General features: G+C 39.4%; 2 protein-coding genes and 1 long non-coding RNA gene across 4 annotated transcripts in view; 2 read left to right on the forward strand and 1 right to left on the reverse strand.

Annotated features, from left to right (window-relative positions):
• The window catches only part of LOC136359053 (uncharacterized), a 945,479-nt gene that overhangs the window by 316,183 nt on the left and 610,991 nt on the right, over positions 1–18,305 (forward strand). The window lies entirely within an intron of this gene.
• Positions 453–17,115, reverse strand: TRAPPC3L (trafficking protein particle complex subunit 3L). Its single transcript, XM_066314326.1, has 5 exons — positions 16,879–17,115; positions 14,766–14,863; positions 11,942–12,041; positions 1,768–1,953; positions 453–718 (listed from the first exon to the last, which is right to left on the reverse strand). Exons 1-5 carry the CDS (start codon positions 16,918–16,920, stop codon positions 599–601), a joined length of 546 nt encoding a protein of 181 aa, XP_066170423.1. The 5' UTR covers positions 16,921–17,115; the 3' UTR covers positions 453–598.
• On the forward strand, positions 2,653–6,923 carry LOC136359030 (calcium homeostasis modulator protein 5-like). The gene is made up of 2 exons (XM_066315283.1): positions 2,653–3,303; positions 5,407–6,923. Exons 1-2 carry the CDS (start codon positions 2,764–2,766, stop codon positions 5,794–5,796), a joined length of 930 nt encoding a protein of 309 aa, XP_066171380.1. The 5' UTR covers positions 2,653–2,763; the 3' UTR covers positions 5,797–6,923.

Consider the following 18,305-nt stretch of genomic DNA (forward strand, 5'->3'; position numbering starts at 1 on the left):
CAGGAGTGCCAACAGAACTGCATGTGGGGTGTGCAGAGCTGCAAAGAACACAACCAGCTCCTGCCATCAGTGAACACCCATCCCTCTCTGGTCTCAAAGACAGCAGGATGTTCCATGTGGAGGACAAGGAATGGCAAAGCATTACACATCAAATCTGGGAGCGAGACATTGCATACAGCATCCCCAGCAGATGAATCCTTTATGGATAACCACACACAGCCAGGGAAATACAGTGCCTCTAGCAGCCATGCTTTGAAACATTAGTGGCAAGCAAAATGTGAAAAGGTCATCAACTTTGCCTGAAAACAGTTGGTATACAGAGGAATATTTAGCACACACTGAATACTGAGATTAAACTTCCATTAAGCTCAAGAGACTGGCTATGTGAGAAGGAAGATCATTTGCATCTTTTTTACCCATATCTATGTCACAACAATGAACATTGCCCTCCCCTGCCCCTCTTCTTTGCTGCCCATATATCTTCACCTTTCTACCAGGTAACTGGTGCAGCTGACTCAGCAGAGCCATTTTTACCTGTCTTCTTCTCAAACAAAAGGCACAAAATATCCCTCAGCAAGAGTTTCTCCTAGTATTTCTTTCATTTGTTCCTTCTGTGCTTTCTGTCTTCAGGCTTCCTTAAAAATGTAATTCCTATTTCTGTCACAGCATCACCCTTCAGCCTGTCCTGGAGGAAGGAAACTTCTGCAGCTAGGTGAACCTAGAAAGAATCAGGTCTGATCAGTTCAGCAGAGAAATGCCCAGTTTTCCACCCTCCTCCGGTATAATGAGATTTTTTTTCTCTCTCTCGCCACAAGAGGACCCCCTTTCTCAGGGTTCATAGGAAATACCTATCTAGATCCTTTTAAAATAGCTTTCCCAACTCAGCTATTACAAATGAAGTTTATAGACACTGGAATTTGGATGACACATTACCCTTCTTCCCACCGCTCTGCTTTCTTCTCAGACCTTAAGTTGCATACCTGAGGATTTTGTGATCGCAGAATTTCCTAGTCATGTACAGAGAATTATGATAAAATACTTTACTTGTCTTGTGTCAGATACTGTGATTCTGAGACTGATGGATGTACATAAAACTGCAGGATTGAGGTTTTTGTCTCTTCAAATAGAAGATATATGCCAAATAGGATATTGACAGAAACATAAAGCAGCCCAAAGGTATTCTTCCTGAAGAAGCTCTACAGGTCAGGAATTTTCAAATTATGCCCTTTCTTTCTTTCTTTGGAAAAACCTTAAATTTTAGAACATTTGGATTGCCATCTGATTCACTTCTGATGCTTTGGTTTTAACATTATACTCATCATTTTTCTCTCTTTCTGCAGGTACCACGGTAACCTGAGAACATTATTTCTCTTGAAATATTTGCAAAGAATCAGCGATGACTCTTACTGGCTATAGCTGTGCAGGGAAGTGTGATAGGCTCCAGGAACAGGGGAGGAACCCAAATGGCCCCTCTGTCCCTCCACTTTAAGGGTCTCCTGGCTTCCTGATCCCACATGGCTTTTGCTGCCAAGTCAGCCACTGAACAGACTGAACAGCCAGGCAGGGACAGTGTGGAGGTGAGCTAATCCATGTGCTGCTCTACCTCAGCATCCAGGTTCAGCCTTGTCCTCTTTTATCTAGATAGAGACATTTACCTCGAGAGGTGAAACAATACCGTATTTGCTACTCTTATCTGAACAAGGGATTTGTTTTCCTGGGCTTCTGTGAATTAACAAAAAGGGAGAAAATAAATGTGCACTTCCTTACCATTTCCAAGGCACCTCGAATCACCCCACAGAGGAGGTTACAATAGCAAAGTGATGCTCGTTCTGCTGGCAGCTCCTCCACGAAGTCCACTAATGGGTTTTTGTCCAGGATTAAAGAGAATTCATTCCCTGTGGCACTAATGCAGCTCACACTGGGGGTGACCCCAAGGTACATCTTGAAAGCAACCTGCAAAAGAATGAAACTCTGCTGCTTAAATGTGCTGCATGCAAACCAGAGGTGAAACTTTAGAGAACAGCATCCTGTATTAACCAATTTTAGCCCAGGAAAAAAGCAGGGAGAGCCGGACAGGCTAGAAAGCAAGGCAAACTGGTCTCTTCTGTGATCAGCTTCAGCTAGCAATGCAAACCTAGAGCGATGTGCTGCTCCAGGAAAACACAGCAGAGAGCTGTTCTTCTTTGATGTTGCTACATTTACAACCCCACACGAAGTGCCTTTACTGTTATCACTCACCTGCTTTCAGTCTGCTTGCAGTCATCTCATACTCCTTTAGGATCATTAGCATCTATATCAGATCATTCACTACCTCACCTGCAGTATTTATAAGCACAACTCAAGATCTCCTTCAGCTGGCCGAGTGCATGTTGTTTTTTGGGTTTTTTTACTATCTCCATCTGCAGTCACCTAAAAAAACCAAAACAAAACAAAACAAAACAAAACAAAAAAAAAACCCAAAAAAAACAGCCCACCAAAAACAAGACTTCTAAGACTGCAGACCTTTTTCGTTACACAGAGCACTGCTTGCTTTCTTTCCACTGCGGGTGGCCGCTGCCGTAAATGTGCCACATGTGCGGGGCCAGCGGCGGGTCCCCCGCGGTGCCGCTCTCCGGGCAGTGACATCACGGCACGATCCCGGCTGGGCGTGGGCGGGCGGGAGAGCCGCGGGCTGCTCCTCCTCGGGAGAGCTCTGCCCTGCTGCGCTCCGCCGCCAACGGGGAGAAACTGTCTTGCTTTTCACCTCCTCAGTGAGTACCAGACATGGATGCTTTCCAAACGATCCTCAAGTTCTTTATGAACCGGAAAACCGCTATAGGTTACAGTTTCATGGCGCTGCTGACAATGGGAGGTGAACGCGTCTTTTCTCTTGTTGCCTTCAGATGCCCGTGCAGCAATGAGAACTTCAGGTACGGTTTGGTATTCCTCTTCTCGCCAGCTCTTGTTTTGCTAGTTATTGGATACTTCTTGAACAGCAAGACCTGGAAACTCTTTACAGGGTGCTGGGTGAATCCCAGGAAAATATTCCCCCGAGGGAATGTTTGCCGTTTCTTTTACGTCTTTGGACAAATCACTTTAAATGCTCTGGTAGCCCCAGTGATGTGGCTTTCCGTGGCTTTGCTCAACGGGACTTTTTACGAATGTGCCATGAGTGGCTTGAAAAATCCTGCCTACTTAAACGCAGTTTGCCACAGCAAATCGGAGAAGTGCTTTGAAGAGCTCCACAAGGTAGCCTGTGACAAGAGCTCCCTGCCCTTTTCAGAGAGTGATGAACTGAAAAGAACACTTCAAGCACAGTCCCAGGTAAGAAAAATTATCAACAAAAAGCATTATCCAGCTTGTGCTGCCGCTGTGACTTATCTGTGGAAGATGCTGATGTCAGATGTTAGGTTAAAATCTCTAGCTTCATGAGAACAATGTTTTGGCAGCCTTGCAAAATACAATCCATGCATCTTTTCGTTCAGTTTGAGCTGTTCCATATTTCTTAGGGGGATCCCACTGGTGGTGGGGTCAATAAGATAAGGAAACCTAAAGAACTTCCATTTCTTCCTGAATGGAGATTGTTCTAAAGAAGAAGGGGAAAAAAAAAAAAAAAAAAAAAAAAAAAAAAAAAAAAAAAAAAAAAAAAAAAAAAAGCAAACTCAACTGTTTTGTTTAGGAGGGTGAATTAACAGATGTCGCCCCATTGAAGGGTGTGTCTTATTAAAAAAATCATGGCACACTCTGCTATTTGAAATCATTTTGATAACTGTAGGGAAATTTTAGGTCACTAACAGCAGAAAAATACTGGAAAATAAAATAAGATTTGTGTAGTATCTTTTCACTGCTTACGTAATGTGTTTCTATTTGTGTTCCTCATTTTCATGATACTAAATGTGTGCATGTTTTTGTCCTTGTTGGAGGAAGTGAGAAACAACAAAGCAAGAAGATCATGCAAAGCTGAGATCTTACTGTATTTTACAATATTTGTGTAGTACAGTTTTGCTCTCTGCATTGTAATGCAAATAAATTCAGAGGCAAAAAATCAAAACAGTGGAGACAATTAAAAAAAAGGCTGCACAAAAAGGAAAACACTCTGTTGAGCCAGCAAGTTTTTGTCAGGAATTGTATCCATCTGGAACAACTTCCTTTCCAAGAGCCAGTTTTCATTTCAAGTGCTCATGCAAATAGGACAAAGACAGCACTGCAGACAAAGGAATGTATTTGACTGTTTTAGAAGACAACAACAGATAGTGCCTAAACTTTAAGTTATATATATAGGAAATAGTGAAAGATCTGGGATTCAGTTTTAGCTTGAAAATATATGATCTCCTTTTCCAAGCTGCAAGAAAGTGAAAAATTGCTAAAAAGTGCGATTTCTCAGATACCCATAAAAATCATTAGTCAGTACAAAGTGACAGGGAAAAATAAAGGAAAACTCAAACTCTTCTTCCATACCAGTTCCTAAGAATAGTTGTTTGTCAAGCTTCTCTGTTTCACAGACTTCCCTGAGGAAACTTCCTATATTCCATCAGCTAAATAAAGATTTTACTGGTGGTTATTTTGTTTAACATCAGTGCAAGGGTTCATATGAGGAAGGACGCAGCTGCCCATATCATCATTAAAGCACAGGAAATCAGTTCCAGTTCATACAAGCCTCTACACCCTAGAATATTTTTCCCATACTGGAACATTTTCCACTGTTTGAAAAGAAGTATTACTTTTTCTTCTTCTTTTTGTTTGTTTGTTTGTTTTCTTTTGTTTTTCTTCACATTGCAGTGGAGTAGAAGAGTAAAACTATTGGCTAGGCCAATGGCACAATGCAGGAAAAAACTGTGCTTGCATTGCTGCTCTCTTTAGAGGACAACATCCCACAATAACTATTTCAAGCACACTTTTCTATTCTACCCCCTTGCTGAAGAACTAATTCTGGAAGTAGCTCTTTCTTTCAAGATGCTCTTGACAGAACTTTCTCAAAATCTAAAGCAGCTACAGAAAAAATAAGTTGAGTGATGCTGGTCAATTCATGCAGTTGTATTGGAGGTTTTTTCCTGAATAAAAAGCAATCAGAAAACAAAACATCTAACAGTGGTCGCAGTGAAAAAGGTTGGTTGATCTGGAACAAAACTTACTTGACGTTTTTGGTTCTGTAGTTCTTCATGATTCAAAATGAATCCTTCTTGTTGGGTACTTTTCTGTAATGCTTTCAGGACTCAGAAAACACTTTACCCTTTGTACCAAGAGACACCAAAAGGAACACTATCGAGAAGCCTCTGTGCTGATGGACTTACTCTTCTCTTCAGTCCCCATTAACATCGATGCCAGCAGCAAATGCAAAGTGTGGCCCCTTTGTCAGACGTTTCTGATTCAAGTTGCATTTTCACTTGGGTCTTTTTAACCTGAAACTGATTTCTTTTGCCTTCCCAGATTTTAGGCTGGTGTGTGATAGTTACCACAGCTCTCCTCTCCCTGCTAACCACTTGCTGTGCCAGCTGCCAGTCCAAAGTCAGCCACCTCCAGCTGATGTTCTGGAGAGTGTACGAGGGGACAGAGAAGGAGCAACTGGAGCAGATTTTCCAGCTGTATGCCACCAAGCTGAGTGAGAGAAACCTGAAGTGCTTTTTTGAAAACAAGGAACCAGAACCCATTTCCCTGCCAGCTTTCCAGGCATGGGAAGATGCTTCCCAGCTCTACTCTTTCAGCAGCAGCAAACAGCATTATAGCACGATTCACAGGCTGGTTGAAGAAGGCCAGAAAGGAATCAATGAGGAAAGAGAGACAATGCTGGACCTTTCAGACAGAAGGGAAATACCATAGACCCAAGAATATTTTCAGCATTTTTACATCTTGTTAATATGTCATACTTCTAGCTGGTTTCATCTCTGTATATTTTCACAATGACCTCTTTCTTCTTCATCAAGTTTCCTCCCAGTTAGATACTTGCTTCAAAAGGATAGAATGAAATTATTTTTCTACGTGAGTGAAGGCTGCAGTACTTCACGGCACCCAGGGTTCATGTCACTGGCTCAGCATCAAGAGCTGATAGCATAAAGAAATGAATAATGTCTTCTACAAGAGGGTTTTAAAAATATGCTATGTAAAATATGGTATAGTATGTTTGTGTTGTGTAAATCAAGAGACTATTAACAAGTAAAGTCATTTACGGTGTGTGAATATAGTAACAATATATGTGTGGCTTTCTGACAGCCCACAGAAAGTAAAAGGGTTTTATCCAGATCATTTCCAGTCCAGTTGTAGGCACAGCCTTGTTTTGAGGCACCAGTGATCCCTCAAGGCTTCTCTGGTTTTGGACATTTTGTCTCTGCAGAACATCTCCCTCTTATCTGCTCCCAAGCTAGACTTGCTCTTTGTGTGGATATAAGGTTCTGATTTTGAGCGAGTTTCAGGCACTGGGTGCAGCCTGTAATGTTGTTATATTGTTGTTTCTGGGCCTGCAGCCAGTGTACAACAGAGGGCCTGGAAGGAAATTCCACTTTTTAAGCCAAGAAAATATTTTTGCAGAAGGCTGACTTTCATTTTTTTGAATATCCTAGGAAATCATAGTGTCTGGAGCAAGAAGAACCAGCACGTGAGGCAACTCACCTCAGTGCCTCTGACAAATGCATTTCACCCCAGAGCATTGTGCTTTACCTCACCCACTTGGAATTCATCACATGGTTCTCAGGGTGTTCAGACTATTCCCAAACGCTGTATAAAAGGAGAACAAAGTTACTTTCCCTGGGGTAGCTGAGCAGGCTTTTGTGCAGCATTTCATTGCCAGTCCCTCCGAGTCTACCAAGAATCATAGTGCTTGAATCATGCCTGTCTCAACAAACCAGGGTATTCTGCCCAGCTGTTCTCATACTCATTGGGGTTCTTCAGCAGGTAGAAGCATCTATATACAGACCATTACACTTTATGAAATAAAACACAAGCTAATTCAACTCTCTGTTTAAAATTTTCTCCTTATGTTTTCAAGAACTTGTGACCTTTGCGAAAATGTTTTAAAGTTCTTTTATCCCAGATGATCCACTTAGCAGCACACTTACAACATGTTATATGCTTAAATGAGCCTGCTGCAGCTGAAGGCACAGATGCAACACTGCCAAAATGAAAGTCACAACAGCAGATGTCTGACACTGTGCCTGGCATATACACCAACCATTTTCTCCCCAGGATCCTCTGCTGGTATATACAGCATCTGCCAACTTCCAGGCTATATCACCCTTCTTATTTGTCTCTTTCCTTATGAGAACTGCCCCAACATCTTCTGTCCAGCTTCATTTCATCTCCTCCCTGCATACAAGGGGAGACAACACACCCCCTAACAGGACAGCCCCACTGCCTGGGCCAAACTTCCCTTTCCAAAACTGTCTCTCCTCCTCCTTCCTCAGAAAATTAAAGCAAGTAGAGATGCAGTGGGGAAGACAGCAAGTAGGTTAATAAGTTGATCAACGATCTATGGGCAACAAGTGGGTTGATGTAAAGATAAGGCCTCCAGTGTGATATAATAGCTGGGACACAGAGACAAAAGCATAGCGGGTAGACAGAAGGGTAAGAGGACAGAGTGATCCCACTTGGAGCTTCTGCTATCCTCTTTTCCTCAGAGGAAAGCTTAGAGCTCTGCACCTGAGTAGGCCAGGCCATCTGAAATGCCAGCACTTCCCAGCTCTATCTTCTGCTTTATTATGGAGGTGCAAATCCAAGGGGAATTTCCTTCTCCTCTCCCTTATCTGCTTCATGTTTGCAGGTAACTCGTGTCGAGAGTGTCTCCACCCCCATGAGCAGCTGCTGAACACTTTGTGCTGCAATGTGTGCCTGGTAGGAGCCCATCTCGCTGATCCTCATTCCCAGGCCTGTGTGACTCTTTTGTCTTACCAGAATGCCTGTGACATAACACAATTTCTGTGTGGATCCTAGAATACCTTTATAAAAACAGACTGAAATAACAGCCAGTTTGACCCTAAGTTTTCAACTGGAATGTGGGTTTGCCAAATTTAACTTAGTCCTTCAAGGGGCTGTTGCAAAAGCTGCTTTCTATCAACACTGTCTCTGAATTCAGCAGCTACCATGGCAGCTCAGAAAAAGACAGACTATTGTCAACACTGTCCAAAACAAATTGGAGAGGGAGAAAAACACCCAACAAATAAAATCAAACAGTAAGAGCAACATTTTCTGCTGGAAAATTTAGATTTTGCAGTAATTCTGATATCAAAATATGACTATACAAGAAAACAGGAAACTTCTGTTTAATTCTCTGTGCTCTGTCCCTCAGTTTAGTCATTAAAATTCTCTTAGCTCTTCTTCCACTACACATCTGCTCCACCAAACTTGAAGTCTTTGTTATAAAAATAAAGATTTTTAACCATGTTAAGCCTTCATATGCTCTCAATTTAGTTTCAGCTGTACTTTGCATTGCTGGTATGATGAATATATCCAAATTCTATTGTTAAAAATTCGTGCGTAAAAGAGAGCTTGCGTGGAAACTATGCAAAAGAAGTAGCTGGTCTGCAGTGGAGCACCAAATTAAGGCCAAATTGCAAAGCTATAAAGTGAAAATGTCTTGGCAGGAACAATAATTTAAGTGCATAGATAAGCAATTCAATGAATATAAATAATTTTTTCTTAAAACCAGCTATAACTGGACAGCAACTACTTTAAAACTACCATTTACAGTTTCTCAGAGGATAAAACAAAGACATTTTCAGTCTTTGTGACTCCAAAAGACTAGGAAGTAAAATGAGTGAGGTGGTTTAAAACTTGCATCCCATAAACCTGTCTTGTTTTTATCTATGAAATGGAAGAAAAAAGAATATCTGTTTAGACATATACATAGATGTCCCTCCAAAATGATGCCCATATAAAGCAAAATCTTGCTTTTGAAAATGTTATTTGTAACTCTATAACATTATATATTGCTTAATGAGAAAATGAGGTTGATGCAGTCTGAATTAAAAATGTATCACTGCCCTTTTTCAAAGTGTCAACCAGCATTCCATCCCTCTCAAGCAGCAAGAATAAAAATCATTAACATTTTGATGGTGCTCAAACACAGTCTAGAATTACTGATATATTTAGGAAGCCACTAACTTATCAGTCCCTCTACATACTACTGGGGACTTTTCACTACCAAACTTTTTATGCATATGTCGTGATGCCAAGTAAGTACAGACTGTAAAAAAAATGAAAACCATGATTTCAGACAGCACAATAGCAAGATTAATGAAGGACCAGAATTCATCTGCTTAAAAGGGGAAAGGCAGCCAAAATAATAATTCTGCTAGCATACTTTTCATTCTTAGTATTTTTCCAGTCAGTGTTTGGAAAGAGGAAGATGTATTAAAGGTCTTGCCATCTGCTGCCAGTTCCAAACTTCTCTTCTGAAGTTTCCTTTATTCTCCACAGTGCAGCACTTCAATGTTCTGTTTACTGTCTAACACAGTGGACTGAATTACTTAGCACAGAAACCTGCCTATGCATTTCCCTTTCTCTGCTGAGATCTGAAAACCAACATTTACCAGCTTCGTAAATTCTGCCAGCTTCTGTCAGACCTTCAAACTGGCCAGAAAATATACAGGGACCTGGTGTGGCAGCACCTCCCATGACAAGGGGAATGACTTCTCTTGTCCTACAGCTCTGGACAGGGGGGTGACATGGTTGGATTACCCCAGGGAGCTCTCTTCAAAGAGCTCCAGAGATGTTAATTTCCTGCATTCACAGGGTACTGGGTGTCCACAATAAAGCCCATCTCTGCAGCCTCTGCTCTTCAGGAACACATCTATCCTTAGGCACAGCACTGTTTAATCCAGCAGTGGAGCCTGTGAGCCAGCACCAGCTTGCTATGGACCAGAGGGTGTGGTCAGGCTGCTTCCACCTCTGGCACACACAAACTCCTCCTGGTGCTAGAGAAGGTAGTATAAATGTTAGATTTAAAACCAGGTTTTTTGCAATTCATTTGATCAGATCAATTACATCAAGGTCCTTTGAGGAGAAATTGAATTAAAATTTTGATTTTGCAGGATTATGGAGAAAAATCATCAACCTAATTTCAAATGTAATTTTCAGTTATGCTCAGATCCAAATTCTGAATCCCATCTGGACACTTCTTCTTCAGCTGGGCTTTGTTCTTACTATCATTCCTCAATTGGTTACCTTTTATTTTTTTTACCCCAGTTGGCCAGAAAGCCTACTTTTACATGTCCTGTTTCATCTCTTTTTTAATTCAATCCCAACTGTAACCATGCCAAGTCACAGAACCATGTGACCACCATGGGAACTCAGTGCAGAAGGGCTCACTTTGGCTCCTCATCAAAACCTGTTGGCCCTTTTCCAGGCCACTATAAGTTACCAGGAAAACCCAGGCTTTGCAATCTGAACTAGTGGTGGAAGTTTTAAGCTCCCAGTCACTGCCTTAGGTGCACCTTTCCTCTCTTTTTTTTTTTTCTTAATCTGGGAAGCTGGCTTTCTAGTCCTTATTTTATGAGGTTTTTTTTTTTTCTTTTGTTTTATCTCTTTCCATTTCCACAGGGAACACCCACAGCCTGATTTTACAGACTTCTTTGTTTTCCAAAGAACTCCAGGATAACAGCTATGTTAACAGGAGGTTTGGCTCTAACTACTTTAATTGCTTAACTGGTATAATTACTTTAACTTTGAACTGGTTTTACTCATCATCAAACAGATCTATACCTCTGAAGACTTAGTGCAGTTAAGTATTTAATCACTTTCTCCTGGCTGGGAACACTCCTGCTGTAGAGTTAAGAAGGTCATGTAAGCAGCTTCATGATCCTGAACTAAAAACTTTTAATAGAGTATATGCAGTTACTTACTGGGTCACTTTATATATGTTTTCTTGTTATGTGTCTCAGACAAATGTGCTTGAAGATTATTTTAAAACTGTTTTCCCAAAGAAATGTGAAAACGCTGTCCATATCACATTTTGCCTCAGAAATGTTATACTCCTACTACAGAACTCTGTTTAGTTCGCTAAAAATAGTCTTTCAAAGGGACAATGTGTGCTTTAATGTTTGTTGCAATCTTTCCAAGTAATTTTTTACTTCTCTCAGTAAGTCTCTTTGGAAGTACAAGCTGCAGAGAAATACTGTCTTTTTCCATTGTTAATTTCTCACTGTACTTTGCTGTTGAATACCCTGTACTTAATGGTACAACTGTAATAATGCATTTATAAAGAAGGAAACCATGAGGAACAAGACCCAGAAAACCAGATATCTGACATATATGTGAAAATAAACTACCAATACCACCTGAAGAAGAATGTAAAAGTGAACAAAAAAGTGATTTTGCAGCCTGGTATCATTTTTTAAAATGAGGCAGTGTATTTTAAAGCAGTGATTGAAATGCTGCTTGTCGCATCGGTTTCATTCAGCTGTCTTCACTATTTCCATTAGATTGTCTACACAGCTCAACTGCTTGCCAGGAGGAATTTTGTTATGCATCATTATTACTTAAAATTCTCTTTGAAATTCCCTGGAATTCTAACTTGCCAATAAGGGCAGAAGTACATCTTTAGAAATCTGTGTCTTTCTTGTCTGACAGAAGTATGAACAGCTACTCAATAAAAGGGAAATTTCCATAAATAGGTGAAAGTACCTGTGCTGATTTTATCTTTTTGATTTCATTATTAGATTCGTGGGTAGTCAGGAGAATGTTCCTCTCATTTTCCTTTCTCATAGTTCTTCTTTGCTACCACAGAGATTTTTCTTTCTGCAGAAAATCCTGCAGCTAATTCTTAATATTATCATTTTAAAGTGAAAAGATATCTAAGATAATTATGGTGATGATGAGTCAAATGGCAGAAGTAAGAATATTAAAGTTTAAGATCTGTATGAGATGGTTAATAAGATTTATGCTCATAGGAAGAGGAAAAAAGGAAGGGAATATATGATTCTAAGCTGAGACCACTGAATCTGATGATGCTTTAGAAAATGCAAATCTTATTTACCTGTGCAATTATGTCTGCAGTTTCAGAGTAACTACGGCACTTTTTCACAGCTGAACGAGCCAAAAAGTCATCAATCAGCCTTATGCCAATGCTGTATCCCCTAAGGAGGAAACAAGGAAAGCAACATTTAAAATGGGGAACTTCTTTCCATCTGCTGTCTCCCTAATGCATCCCTAATGCACTTCCTCAGCAAAACAGCTGCATGATCCTAACTGAGTGGCCTTAATGACAACACATTTTGATGGTCCACATTCTTCTTTCTACCACATTTTGCAGTACACACACACACACACAAAAAAAAAAAAAAAAAAAAAGTAAGGACTTCTGTTCTTGTAGTCATTTAAGGAATATCATACTTCTTTGAGCATGATGCTCCTGGCAACGATGATATGAACTGTGTACACAGTTCATCTGTACATTGTCTATACATATAGACACCAAATCCTGGGCACCCTCATTGCAGCATTCAGGCATTCACCTGCCAGGGGAGCTCATAGGAAATGCACTCACACCTGATCCCTTTCACTTTCTCCCCTTACCTCTTCACCTAATTTTTCACTCTTCCTTCACAATGACCTGTTTGTCTGTTTTTTCTAACTTGTTATCTCCCTTCCTCTAACTAGTTGACAAAAAGAAATCCCGAAGTTGTTAGTTAACACATGTTACCGACAGGTGAGGCTTTATAAAGGGAGGCCTTGTAACATGGCTCTGGCCTGTTACTTGGGCTAAATAGAAGGGAACCATGGGAGAGTGACTCAGCTGGAAAAGGGATAGGGGAGACACGAGGGACATGAGAGATGTGAGAGACATGAGAGACGTGAGAGAGGTGCTGTATGACTGCCGTGTATCCACATCATGTCCACTTTGTGCTGTATGGAGGTGGGTTCACTTGGCTTGTTGTGCCTTAAAACCATGTAAACTGAAAACTGGCTAACTGTGTAAAAGGTCAGGTTTTTGGCAATAAGGAGCACTGCTTTGCACCCACCTGGGGTCCCTGCATCACTCATTACCACAACAAATGCACACTTTTGGTATGGCACCACCTCCATTTTGTATTTAAAATATTATTAAAAAAAAAATAAGAAAAGAGTGGAAGATAATGGAATTTTTATGAAACAAATATTTATTCCTAGCTCTGGCACATTAACAAAGGTCAATAACCTCTTAGTGTGCAAAACAGCTGTGACTCCAAACGTTTTCTGAATGATTGAAAGAGGTTGACACAAATGTTATATAAGACTGGGTACTCAGCTCAGAAATGTTTTTAGGAAATTTATTATTCCCAGTTATGCGGATGTTGGCAGTGTCTGCTTGTTTGTTGGAGGCACATCCTCAGTGAAGCAGCCTGAACTCGGAGTTTCTTATGAGTTTATTTACAACATCTTTGGCTAGAAGACAAACAGTGAGCTGATGACAAGAATAAAAAGTGGGTTTGGCAGCATGAAGATTAAAATTGCAGTATGTCATGTGTCTAGAAACAATTAAATATTTATCTATTGCCTCAGTATCAATATCAATAACATTGACAAATGTGTCATCAGCATTTAGCAAGGTATATATTAGTGACATATGAGACTACTTAGATACATTTCAGCTTTTATGCCTTAGATTTGCCGAGTCAAATTAATAACAGACTGGTATGCAGCTACTTGGCACCTGTACAGTGTAAAACACCCTTCTTACTACAGTCTGTATATGTACACAGAGAGGCAGATAAGTACACTCTCCCCACCTGTCACGGGTCTGCTGAGATGTGATGTTTCTTTGTTAAGCTGGGCTGTTTCAAAATCACAGAAGTAGGGATTACATTGTTTTAATGAAACCTGTCTGTTATATCAAGTCTTCCTCAAAACAAAAAGATTTTATAGAAACAACTGCAATAATGAAAACATAAGGACCATAGTCTGTATCCACATCTTCCAAAACAGCTCTCAAGTAATTTCTGCTATGGCATCATTGAAGAAGACTGTGCATTTTTTAAATTCATGATTTTCACCACAGCTGAATAGGAGATGAATATAAAAAAGTATCTGAGGGATGTTATCCCTTATAAGTTTGTGAATAAATTACATTTCTTTCTCCCTAACAATGATTTTTCTTTTAAAAAAAATTTTCTCTCATGGCTAGTTATTGGACTACAGCTACTTTGCAAACGTTCAGGTTAACAGTAAAGTGGTCAGGGTATTCTGTCCACTGTGATTGTTGTAATACATTTTGCATGTCCACTTTACCCAGAAATATGAGTCCTACTGTTCTGCCAAAGGCCTTACCATATGTTCTTGTTAACCAGCTAAAAAGTTGGTTCTTGCTGATTTTCCATTATATCATTATTTTTATGGTAGTAATGCCTAGGAAGCTCAGTCAGGGCGACAGGAGTTTGTAAACATTGGATCTTCATTTTTCAAGGAGGTTATCCATGTAAAAATCCACCTTCACTGACCTTTTGTGCTATCTCACTCATTGCTGTATGGTGAGAGGCTCATTTGCTCCTAACCCAGTGAGGGATATAGGATATGAAATTTAGAAGACCATATTACTAATCAGCATAACTAAAGAATAAACAAGGAACAAGTGTAAGCTATGAAAACAATCCTTACACTTTTCCTCAGAGAATTAAAAAGCTAATTGTTGATCTTAATTCACAAATTAGTGTTGTTTCTGTTGACAGAATATTGAACCTTTTCCCTGTCTTCTTTGTAATCACAGATGGAATACTGGAACTTGTGAGTTAACAAACAGAAAAGCTGAAAGGTAATATACATGTAAACAAATAGCTTTTTTTTAATATGTATTGATAAAACTGAACATTTAAAGCAGTACTTACATTCTATCTAAACAGGCATTGACATCTTCATCTTTTTCATAGTCCTTGCACAGCTGGGCTACCAAAGCCCCATATGTGAGTACAAACAGTTCTCTGCTCTGTCAGAAAATATGAAAATTGAAAATGAAGTGAACTAAAATCCAACTTTTCCATGGTTTTGAGCTCCTGCTCATTAAAAGCAAGAAAAATTAGCATTTTAGTTAATAAAGAAACTTTAGTCCATGGATGCATAATCACTGAAATCCACATTTCAAGCATGACAGAATCTATACTGATTTTCTCCTGAGTTTGTAAGGGATTTTGCTTCTCAGAAGTACCATTTCTTGGTATACTCAGAGTTACTATCATCAGTCATTCTTGCATTTTGAGTGTATGTATGCTGGATTGACAAATGCTGTCAAGTGCCACCCAAGAATAATAAAAAACAGTGTCAGGAAAAGAGGCAATGAGCTATTAAACCTTTTGCAGTAGGCACAACAGTTCACAAAGGTAGAGTTGATCTGATTCAGATCATTAGCTGCTTTCTTCAAAAATAAGTAAAATGTAGGTAGAAATTTAGATCAGAATAATGAAAAAATACTACATGTCAGCACGTGTGTAAAGAATAACAAGACAAAAGGGATGGTGAGGATTGCAGCCCCTTGCCCAAGGAACATGGAGGGCAACTGAAGATGCCAAAGGTAACATCTCTGCACTGATCCTGTCACAAGTGCTACTGTGGGGCCTTCAGTTGTGCAACAATTTGGAGGAGAGTTTATTTCTCTCCCTGCCCCTTCAGATCACACCCATGCACTGCAGAACTCTCTGTATTTAGCAGGAGTAGCAGCTGGTCTTTAAGTGAGAGATTAGGTTAACCCTTACTAAACTTCTTGGACAGGAATTAAAGGAAGTGCTACAGCCCTGTGGCATGTGGTCAGACCAGAGCTTCTTTTTGTCTCTAGCCTGTGGAAGAATAACAGTAAATTAAAAAAAAAAAAAAAAAAAAAAAAAAAAAAAAAAAAAAAAAAAAAAAAAAAAAAAAAAGGGAAAAAACAAACAAACAAACAAAAACCCCCCAAAAACCAAAACCACAACAAAAAAACCCCCACAAAACAACAACAACAAAAACCCCACAAAAAACAACACCACAAACAAACCAAAAAAACCAGAACAAAGCACAGCACTAAAGTAAGAACTGCTTGGTGGAAATATTTCTTCTTGTTTCCTTTGCATCAGAAGCTTGAAGTTTAATCAGTGTTGTTTTAACAAGGCACTGTTTAAAATCTTAAGTGGAACAATTTTCCAAACAAATTTTAGTGATAACTCCTGTTTAAAATAATATTATACTCTTGGCCAAATTCTCAGTAACAAGTTTTCAACAGAGTAAATGGATGTTATACAGATCCTGCATTGTTTTGTTATTATTGTTCAGCAAAAAGTCTCTGTTGCAACAAGAAAATTACCTCAGAGAAACTTAAGCATAATATATCAATGTAATCAAATTTATCAGCCACACTTGCAATCCACTGGAATACTTTATGACCATAAACTTAGGTATATTGACTGTAATTATATTACACTCTTCCATTTCTTTTTCAGTGGAGACCCCTGTCCTCTTTTCAGAAATTGATACAACGTTGTCTTAAAGCCTTCTGGAATTTTTTCCACTGCCCAGTTCCTGTCAAAAATCACCATTCACCATACAGAAAGCCCTGGGGCTCTAAACTCCCAAAGAAAGGTTTGTGTGGAATCAAACCATTCAAGCACAGAACAGAGATCTCCTTCTCTGTGTTTGTTTCATTGAATAACTACCTAACCACAGATGTACATAAACTTGCCTGGCTTTTGTATCTTAGACCATAAACACTTGAAGCACTTAGACTCCTGCTTCTGAACACATTGCATTCTCAGAAACTTTGTACCCCTCTTTCCCAAGCCTGTACAGAATCCCAGCATTAGGAATAGTAGCCATAAATGCTGCCAGGAACTCTGCTCTTGTACCACAAATCTTATCCCTATCCTTTCAGTACTTTCAAATTGTTCAGAAACAGGAGTGTATAAAATGCATCAATCAAATAATAGGTTATTCTTACTCCATGCACAATTTTAATAACACATTGCAAAAATGTCTTACTATTTTGTGGTTCTCCTGCTTTCTTCCTGGTGACCGAGACATGTTGCTTGCGTAACTCCTGGTGTATTTGATTGTCAGTTTATTTATTTTCTTCCTCAAGCATCATAGTTTTTTCTCAATCCTCTTTCTCTTCTCTTCTCTTTTCTCCTCTCTGCTCTTCTGTCTTTTGCATGAGATGTATTTGCTGCAGTCTGTAATGCTGCTGATGCTCCTCCTTTCTCTGCGTGCACTGAGCCCTTTGGGAGGAATTTGACTGGCAGTAGATCTGCCACTGTCCACAACATAAATAATCACTCTGTCCATAGGAAGGGTTTGTAATCAAATACACAGCTAACAGACATGGGAAGTCAAAGACGACATTTTTAGGGACAGTAAATTTATTCTGTTGTTTATATCAGGCTTTGGTGTTTGGAGAGCTAACAAAAACTTCTGCTCTGAAGAATAAAAAGACAATTGCAAGATACTGATGTAGAAGGGAAATAAAAAATTGATTGTTTTCAATCTAAAGAAGCTGTAGTCTTCTGCCAACTCTGACTGCTGTAGTCTGGTGAGTTAATGTCTGCCTAAGCTGGGGAAGTGTGGCTTTTAAGGCACTGCTACCACGATGTTTGTATAAAGCTGCCAGGGCAGATTGAGAGAACTCATCTTCTCAGAGGAATAAATTCTGTACCTGTACAGCTGCCAGCTTGTGCAAATGGCACTTTCACTAACAATGTTCCTGGGGGGTATTCTATCATTCTTATCCCCTTATAGCCCCTATTTTCTTAATATCCTTGCAATGAACATCCAGGCTTAGTTCTTCTGTTTTCCCCTGTGGTAAATTTGGCCTATGTGGTAGTGTTGATTTACAATGAACTTCAACTATGGTCATTAATGAATTTAGAAATTAATGAGGTATTTGTCATTCCTCATAGGACTTACCTGCACATACATTCCAAATGAGTCCTCTCATGGAAAGAAGTAAAAATACATGGCCTCCTCTGAATACCATGCTGTTATTAAATTTCTATTAACTAATAGATCCAGTAGATCGAGAGTAAAATTACAGATATTTACTCCTACATATACACAGAAAGCATTCAGATGTGATTAATTTGGGATAAGAAAGATAAGTTTACTTTAAAAAATGGTAGTTTAAAGTTACGACACAATTCAACAAGGAAAAATAAGACCGATAAAAGGATTTCCAGCTTTTTCTGTGTAAAGCTCAGTTACGCTAACTGTTTTTGTTTTACACAGAATGAACTTGTGTTGACAATTTTACAATGTAATAGCCTCTTCCTTTTTTTTTTTTGGGTCTCTTCTGACCCTGCAAAATACTATTCCATTTTATAAGCAAAACTATTGTAGGTGCTTCTTATATCTAAATGTAAACGAATTTTAAAAGCCAGGCATTACAATTCTCTAGATAGTTACTCCCATTTCTA

Source organism: Sylvia atricapilla, chromosome 3, assembly GCF_009819655.1.
Source record: "Sylvia atricapilla isolate bSylAtr1 chromosome 3, bSylAtr1.pri, whole genome shotgun sequence".
Lineage (NCBI taxonomy): Eukaryota > Metazoa > Chordata > Aves > Passeriformes > Sylviidae > Sylvia > Sylvia atricapilla.

Coding starts and splice junctions, on each gene's coding strand:
- LOC136359030 (XM_066315283.1), top strand. CDS start 2,764: ATGGATGCTTTCCAAACGATCCTCAAGTTCTTTATGAACCGGAAAACC. Junction 3,304..5,406: donor CACTTCAAGCACAGTCCCAG/GTAAGAAAAATT, acceptor TTGCCTTCCCAG/ATTTTAGGCTGGTGTGTGAT.
- TRAPPC3L (XM_066314326.1), bottom strand. CDS start 16,920: ATGTCTCGGTCACCAGGAAGAAAGCAGGAGAACCACAAAATA. Junction 1,954..11,941: donor CTGCAGACATAATTGCACAG/GTAAATAAGATT, acceptor ATTCTTTTGCAG/GTTGCTTTCAAGATGTACCT. Junction 719..1,767: donor TTCGAGGTGCCTTGGAAATG/GTAAGGAAGTGC, acceptor GATTCTTTCTAG/GTTCACCTAGCTGCAGAAGT.